This window comes from Hibiscus syriacus, unplaced genomic scaffold, assembly GCF_006381635.1.
Source record: "Hibiscus syriacus cultivar Baekdansim isolate YM2019G1 unplaced genomic scaffold, ASM638163v2 tig00006753_pilon, whole genome shotgun sequence".
In the NCBI taxonomy this organism is placed as follows: Eukaryota; Viridiplantae; Streptophyta; class Magnoliopsida; order Malvales; family Malvaceae; genus Hibiscus; species Hibiscus syriacus.
In genome coordinates, this window is record NW_024062111.1 from 236,029 (window position 1) to 245,218 (window position 9,190).

The 9,190-nt window shown below is 34.0% G+C and overlaps 1 protein-coding gene across 1 annotated transcript; it reads right to left on the bottom strand.

Moving 5' to 3' along the window:
• Positions 1–6,838: 6,838 nt before the first annotated feature.
• On the bottom strand, positions 6,839–8,596 carry LOC120201021 (transcription factor MUTE-like). Its single transcript, XM_039201718.1, has 3 exons — positions 8,452–8,596; positions 7,949–8,338; positions 6,839–6,931 (listed from the first exon to the last, which is right to left on the bottom strand). Exons 1-3 carry the CDS (start codon positions 8,545–8,547, stop codon positions 6,839–6,841), a joined length of 579 nt encoding a protein of 192 aa, XP_039057649.1. The 5' UTR covers positions 8,548–8,596.
• Positions 8,597–9,190: the final 594 nt, after the last annotated feature.

Below are 9,190 nucleotides of genomic sequence, written 5' to 3' on the forward strand. Positions count from 1 at the left end.
GTTTTAGATCGTAGGTTTCTATAGTTTATTAAATGCAGAGTTTCGGTTCTATGAGTAAAGGTACTCGAATTATCCTTGTCAGTGCCCCTTTGGGTGAGATAGACCCTCAATCCTCACTCATTATAGGCTTAAACAGATTGAGTTAAATTCGAGGCGCACGTTTCTCTATGCATGGCACAGAGAATGAATCCTCAAAAGATATAGGGCATACAAACCCCAAAAGCTACTTACTAGGTCTAACACAGAGAATAAATTCTCACGATGACGTCGCTTTCACTCCCACTTAAAGGGAAATAGTTCGAGTATAATGTTTATTTTTATGCAATGCATGTGTTGTGTGAGGAGAAATTCTCAAACCTTTAACAACAACCACACAAAAATCGAACTAAAGTAAATCTAAAATTTTAATATCTGAAAATCAATCAAGTACAAACATTAGTATACAAGGATATAAAAAAAAAAAATTAAAAAAAATTGAAAGAAACCAAAAGAATCGTGAATCAAATAAATTGAATTCTCAATTTCCAACTATAGAGACAATATATCGATTTAGGGCTTGATCCACTAAGTCCCCAGTAGAGTCACCAATATGTTGTAACCAATTTTCGACGATATGTCATGTCTCGACTTATTTGTGAAAAAATTGATTTTTGTAAAATAATTGTTTTGGAGTCGCCATCGACCTTTTGGGTTAGGTAGGCCGAATACCCATAAACCACCTTTCAAAAAAGTTTTAAAAAAACATCATTTTAAAAGATGCACTAATCTACGTGTAACCAGAAATTTGTTTTTTATTAATAAAAAGGGTTCAGGGGTCGATTACGCGTGGGGAATGATAAGCACCCCTACAACGCCCAAAATTGGTACCCCATCGATTATAAATTGTATCTAATAGTGGAAATCTAAGAATTTGAATATAAATTTAAGTTACGATCATATTATTCCAAATGCAAACATACAATTTTTATTTAACGAAAAATTCTAAGGAGAAATAGACAATATTCCAATACTTCCAATCAAAGAGAAAATAATCCTAAAATATTTAGGACGAATATTTCTCTTTCCAACTGAAATAAAAAGAATATAATAATTTCTCCCAAGAATTCCAGATTAAATAATTTGATTCGACCAAAATAAGAAATTAAGCCATTTTATACAAATTTAATTAATCATGCTAGATGATGAAAGTTTAAACTAGAATGGAAGAAATATAAACACAATAAAAAGCAAAGACAAAAAATAAGTATCACAAATATAAAGTGCTCAAATAAAATAAAATCATAAATAACATAAGGACCAAATTGTAAGATAACAAAATAAGGCACTCAATATGATAAAAATATGAAACATGCATATATATATATATATATTCATGGGACTGAAATAAAATAACCAGGAACTAAAGTGCAATAATTAAAGACTGAAATTAAATTGCTGAAAAATAGGGGAAAAATAAAAGATTAAAAATTAAAGCAAATAAAATTTAAGGGTAAAATTAAATAAATAAAAAATAAAGGAATAAATTTAAAGGTGCATAAATAAATAAATAAACGAGCAATAAAAATAAATGTTAGTGTTAATTTTAATTTTTAACCTGGACCGTAAATAATGTTAGTCGTACTATGGTTCAAACATAAATAAATAAATAAATAAATAAATAAATAACAAGTTAGCTGTTAGTAGTTAGATGTTAACAGAGTCCGGACCATAATAACGTGGATTGTACTCCGAATCGGGTCACCACAATGTCGGTTCAAATAATAGCAATAATCTGTTAGTGGTTAGTGGTTGGTGGTTAGATGTTAACAGATTCCAGACCATAATAATTTGGATCATACCCTAGATCGGGTCACCACAAGGTCGGTTCGAATAATAACAATAAATAGAAAACAGTGAAATGATACATCATATTCGAAACAAATAAATAAAAAGCAGTGACCAAATATAATAATAATAATAAAAGTGACCAAAATAAAATAAAAGCAAAACAAAATGCCAAAGTAGAAAATGAATAAAAAAGAACAAGGCATTAGTGACCAAATAGAAAAATGCGCCGAAACTTAAGGGTCCAAAAGGGAATTAACCCTTAAAATAGGGCCAAAATGTAAAACACGCCAAACTTTGAGGGACACCAGTGTAATTAACCCAAAAAAGTCTAAATATATCCTAATATTAATATAAACACTAACCTTAAACAAAACCTAACTTTCATCTTCCTCAACTTTTCTTCCTCATGAGCGGGGCTAACCTCAAAGACCCAAAGGCCACTCTTCATCGGCCACCAAGCAATGGTGGCCTACGCGCTCCTACCGAGTTTCCACCCGGTCAAGGGGGACCACACGTGTAACATCCCTAATACCATGATAGTGACCAAAGTGTAAGCTTTATAAACTTGGTGGTTAAATTGTGATAAATTGAAAAGTTCATGGACTTAATTGGATTATCTTTGTGTTGGATTGAATATCAAAGAAGGAAAGTTGGAAGGGCATATTTGTCAATAGTCAAGAAAATAATTAAAAATCCATTTTGTTGTTTTTTATATCCATATGGAATAGAGGAGAAGGAAAATAATTCACAGAACTCTAGAAAATCTTCATTTCTTCCTCAAACTCTCGTGACTCCATATCTAAGGTAAGGATTATTCTAGTTAGTTATTTCTTGCAATTTAAAAGTGGTTTTGATTCTTGAGGTGTTAGAGAAGCTTAAGGAAGTTTAAAGAGAGGTAAAAACTAAAGGATTTATAAGTTATAAGAGATTGAATATAAGGGGTTTTTAAGTGAATTTTGAGAAAGAGTTAGTAAATGAATTTTGAAGTATTGGTACCATTTTCAGAAATGAATTCCAGAATGTGGGAAAGGTATCATACTGAAGTATAGTATTGATACCACAATAAGGAAGTATCGGTACTGTACCTTGGGTACCGATACTATTCAAAGTTAAATTTTGAATTAAGTGTTTCTTTTAGCTTAGGTTATTAATGATTGATTCATAGTGATTAGAATTCCGATATTCATATAGATCGTATATTTGTGTAAATATCGAACACAAGCAAGTTTCGAAATAATCGACGAGTTAAGATCGATCAAGAGAGAGATAAAGAGTTATAAGCGTTGATTGGACTAAGTGAAGATAAGGTGAGTGCATATTAATATAGTATATGATTATATGGAAATTAGACTTGCGATGAGTCTATTTCCAATTTTTGATTTCATGAGTACATGAAATAAGCATTATGGTGATTCTATACTTTGTGACATGCATTGTTATATTCATGCTATGTATATTGATCTCTGTGATTACATGAATATGTTATACAAGCTATGTGATATGATCTACGTGATTACATGAATATGTGATATAAACCATGTGACATGACCTACGTGATTACATGTCTATGTGTTTAAATGCTTATGTGACAAAAGTTATTCGAAATATATAAATGGTAAATCCCATAGATTTGATATGAGAGTTGCGGGTATAATTGGAATGACAAGAGTCGAGGGTTCTACGCAGTCCTTTGGGATAATTCTACGTGGTCCTCCGGGACATTTCTACACGATCATTCGAGACAATACTATGTGATCTTTCGGGACATTTCTATGTGGCGCTTCAGTGCAAATTCTACGCGGCACTTCGGTGCAATTTATACGAGCTGTGGTGACAACATTTGTGCACAACCTCAATGTACTCACATACCTTAAGTTCTCAGTAATGTACCATGGGCTAATAAAAGATATAACATTAAATAACATTGCATAAAGTGATATGTTATTATTGGTTAAATGCATGACTATGTATGTTCTTGTTGAGTAGATATATGAGGATTCTTGTACATTATGATAATATATGATTGCATGTTCCATGATTTCATTATTACATTAATGTATTATATGCCTCACTAAGTCTGTGACTTAGCGTGTGAATGTTTTACACGTAGGTTCAACGAGACAAAAAGATCCAAGATAGAACAAATCAACAAGACAATATATCAACTGAAGATCAATCAGAATTAAATTAAGCTGTATGTACTTTTGTTTTATGTTATTTTGTTGGTATGTAAATGAAGACTTAAATTAAATATGATCTGATTGGTTTTGTAAACCTTTTTGATTGTATTTATGTAAATTATTTCAGTTTTATTTTAATTAAAGTTGAATTTTCAACTATCTTGTAAAAGTAAAAGTTTTAAATAGTCAATGTGACACCTCGGATTCGATTCCGGGTCGGATACGGGTTAAGGGAGTTATAACACGACCTCATAAGGAACCTCAAAAGCTTATTCTCCTCTCCAAATGTTTAACCCGAAACCCATAACGACGATGCCACTATTTGCTCTCAAGGCCATCGACTATGGACGTAACTCGACCTCAAAACCTCGCTGACCACCAACATCGGTGGTCGGGTTGCTATGACGACACACCCATGACACTTCTTCCTCTTCTAAAACCCGAACCCGAGGGTCCCGAGAGCCAAATCGACCCCCTAAATCGTCGCCACAAATGACCAATCAACTATCCGAACTCGAAGGCGACCTCAACGCGCGACGATCCCAACGGTTCGACTCTGACAAGACCCTATTCGACTAAGACAACAGTAGCTAACCCTCTCTATTCTCTCTATTACTACTACTTTTCTGCTTGGATTTAGAAATAAAAATATGGTTACCCGAAAAATAAGTGAAGAAGAAAACCTTCATTATATTGCTTCTATATTGGTATTGAAAAGAAAAAATGGGAACCAATTGTTTACAATGCTCTCTTTGCTTTCTAGAGAGAAATGAAAAATCGGGGAGGATGTCCCCTTTTTTACACTGCGATTGGGGTTTTTATACCTCCCAAAAGTGAAAAAAAATTACATATCCGAATTTCTATTTTGTTTTGTGATTGTTGACGAGGCTAGCTTGGTGCTGGTGCAGTCGTTGACGGTAGATGATAGGGCGTGGAGTTGAGTGGATGGAGCTGGTGGGATTTGGTGGCAGCATGGTATGGGTGTAATGATTAATTTTTTGGGATAAAATTGGTGATTACATAAAAGAGCTTGTTTTAAAGTTGGTCAACATCAATTTAACTTAAGAGATTGAGGATATGATAAGACATAAGAGTTTTATGTTAAGAAATTGACTATACTACTCGTTAATAATGACAATGAAGATCCAAAATTTAATATTGATATTATCTGGAAGTTGAAAGTCCCACCCCAGATTTACAGTTTTATGTAGACGTTGGTTATTAATAGATTTCTGATTGTTATCGAAAGAGATTGATTTGGATCCTTTGTTGGATATGGGGCGTTCAAAGAATGGGTTGTTGGATATGGCGGTGTTCAAAGAAGGGGCGAGGTATGTGCTGTATTTCCGATCCAATTTCGATAGTTTGTTTGGATCGTGCATAATTGATTGATATGAAAACAACCCTTGATGTATTCTATGAGTTTGGGTATGGCGATCAATGTGATTGATTGTTGAATCGGATTCGCAAACTGCAGTGTTATAGGTTACTAAGTCGTTATTAAGACTGGAGGTGTGTTGCGCACGTACTAAGGGGACGTTAAAGCAATGTTTTCGGGTCCTATAACCCCGGTGAACTCGGATTTTTCAGAATTGGTAGCAGTTAAAACAGCTTTGGAAATTTTCTTTGAATCTGGGTGCTTTATTAATTTCTCGCTAATCTTAGAATCGGATTCCCAAACTGTGTTGAATTGGATCGAAAATTTATCTTTAAGGCCATGGAGATGGTGGGATGTTTTTGCTGATATCGATAAGATAACAAATAAATTTCCAGAGATAAAATTTATGTATGTCCCAAGAGAGGGTAACGGGCTAGCGGATCAGCTGGCCAAACAAGGAATGGTACGTTCAGAGATGTTCCGAGCATGGTGGGATTAGCTGATCGTTCCTGAGCATGACATGGCTAGGTGTGGGCGGTCTTCTTTACAGGGTCTATTGCATCTTCTAGTGTGGAGGTGGCTGAGCCTAGTGGTGTGGCTAAATGGGGATGAGGTGTTTGCTGTTTTCTGTGAGTATATTGGTAGTTGAAGAATCCCTTCAGGATTTGGGTTAATTATTTTCGGGGTCCTTCTGTGTTGTTGCTTCTTGTTTCTGTTTGGAAGTGTTATGGAATTATACTGCCCGGCTAAGGAGTGCTGTTCACCGTGAGCCTTTTCCTTTTTTGGTTATTCTTGTTCTCGGTTATGTGGTTTATTGGGGGGTGGCCTCATTTTGACTGGCTGGTAGTCTGTGGTGTGGGTCGTTGTTAGTTCATTAGCAATCTGATTTAAGTTACTGTATTGTGGCTGCTACACTTTGTCCAGTGTTGTTGTGGGTTGCGTGTGGTGTAGTTGGTGTCATTGTAATTTTCCTTGCTGGCTATATGTACTCTTTTCCTCCACTTAGGTTTAGGGAGGTTTTTATTGAGACATATAGCTTTACTTGCAACATTTATAATAAAATTGTTTGCTGATCAAAAAAAAAAAAATCGTTATTAAGACTACGGATGTTTCATTTTGTTATCAATATGATTTGTGTGTGTCGCTCGAAAGTGTAATACTATGACTGATCTGTTAGCGAAAGAAGTAAATATATATATATATATATAAAGCTTGGTTGTAATGACCTATGATAGTGATATTTCTGCTTGTAATGTTTTTTGTGTCCTATTATAAACCTTGTAATGGAGAAACTGTATCCCTCCACATAATAGAAAAAGTGGATAACCTGGTAATTTTCTTTATTTAGAAGTAAATATATTTCAACCTTAAAAAGAGAAATGAAATTATATGTTTCATTTCTTGTACGAAGATATAACAACTATGAGGACATAAAATTTTAAGACTATGAAAGCTATATTTGGTTAAGGAAAACAGGGTCCGAGAAGAAGCTTTGCTGAACTTCAACAGCAAGCTCCTCCAGGCTCAGCTGACATTCCAGACCAATCTGTCCAAACAAAGAACAAAATAAGATATGAGTTTCGTTCTGAAATTACATGTTATATCATATGCTAATTTCAAGTGGTTTCTAAAAGTTCATGTTATATCATATTGTTCGGTAAGAAAAAGAGAATAGGAATGCTTTCTTTATCCTGATGGGTGAAATGCAATGTCAAGTTCATTTTTATTTATATATTTATTATTCCATAGTTGACAATGCTTGCCTTGAGGAATTTAGTGAAACCTGCTTCAAATGAGCATAGTGTAATAGACCACGAGCCCACAGCTGAGTTAACACACGAAGGCGTTGAAGTTCCAATGACGTGACAATATGATTAGAAGCACATAATAAATGCATATTGGAAAGTACAATCTCCCATCTTCTATAAAAGATATATCTAACATTGCACGTCTCATTGAAAATTAAATCGAGCTACAGTAAATATCAAGAATACGAACATTTAATGTCAAATGATTGATAATTATATTTGAATAGTTATAACATTATACTTATCCTAAATTAATCAAAAGCAAAAAATAGAACTACAATCATTTTTCAAAGAAACAAACGGCAAGAAGAGGTTTTCCATTAATTTTTTTTGTATAACTACCGGCATCCGATCTATTAATTGATTAACCCAAATCAAGTATTATAGAGGTTTAATATAGAAATGAGTCTCTTTCAACCTAGTTTGTTTCATTCACAAATATCATGATTCGAACCTTTGCCTCTTTGAGGGATTCGAACCCAATTTCCCATTATAAAACACAGGTGAAGCTGTCAAATTAATTCTTTGAAACATTACCAAATTGGTTATCGTGTGTAATAATACTTAATACCCATAACAACTATGGTGGAAACAAATGTTTCATTATAAACCCTAAAACCCAAAACAAATTGCCGTACCTTTATGAAAAAAGAGTATAAACCTTAAACTCCAAAATCCCCGTGATATGATCAATTTTAAGTAATTAAAAACCCGCAATAGAAACTGTGTGGTTGGAATAAATAAATGATGGATACCTTGACGACAAAGGAGTATAACACAGTGTCTTCCATGCTGCTGATGTTGAGGTGAAGAACTTCAAATGAAAATCTCTCCAGCACAGATATTATCTTTATAATCTGACCGGGTATTCGTCGGCAAACTATTTTCAGGACGACATTCGATCCCGAGATCCTTGCTTCGACATCCGCAAGCGGTGAGTTGCAACATGCGCCAATTTCTCCCACAGTTTCTAATCCGACAGCGCTACAGTTAGGTTTTGCAGGCAAAAGTAGTGATTTTGGAGTACTTCGACTAGGGCTAGGGCTTAAACTCTTCCTTTGTTTCTTCGATTCAAGAGCCTGTAAAACTTGCTGCAATTCCTTGATGAACTCTATCACACCACCTATGATCGATGCTTGGTCACCCTAAAAAGAAAAAAGGAACCCTAAAATTAGTTTTTTCAAAAAAAACTTGAACGATTTCGGTTCGATTCCACAATTTCCATAACGGAATAGAAGAAAGAAAAGAAGAAAATTACCCTCTTAATGTAGAAACAAGGGGTTAAAGAACGCAAAACTTTGAGATGTTCATTCATTTGCCTTCTCCTATTTCTCTCCACAGAAATATGAGACATGTTTAATATGATTTTAATTTAGGGTTTATCTTGTGATTGATCTTTGAGCACTGATGTTTTGACATGAAGTAGTGTTTTGTTTATATATAGTATAGAAGGAAGTGGTGGATGATGACTTAGTTGGGAAATAAATGCTGTGGGATGCAGTTCTCGTGAGATTGAAATGGTTTACTCTTGGAAATAATTGTTATTACGTAGAGCTCACGTTTATTATATTGGAACAATTACATGCAATTTCGCTCCTCTTTTAACTGTCATTCATGCTCTTTCCCCTCTTCTTACTACTACCTCTCTCTCTCTCCCACCACATATTTATACACATGGTAGAGTTTATCACACAACACCGTCTGGCTGAAAAAAAATATTTTGCACTTAATTTATATTTTAAAAACAAAATATTTAAAATTTGATTTAATTTATACATATGATGAATTTATTAAATGACTTTAGTGGTCAAAGAGAATATTATTCTCTATAGAGGTTTTGAATTTGAGTAGCTATGTATGTGACACTAGTTTGGGAATACTTCTGATAATGGAAAAGTGGTTTTCCACCCCATATTTTTTTGGATCAGCAAAAATTTATTAATTATTATATACGTCTAAACTTGAGTTGAGTGTCTCATTGAAAACCTTCCTAAGAA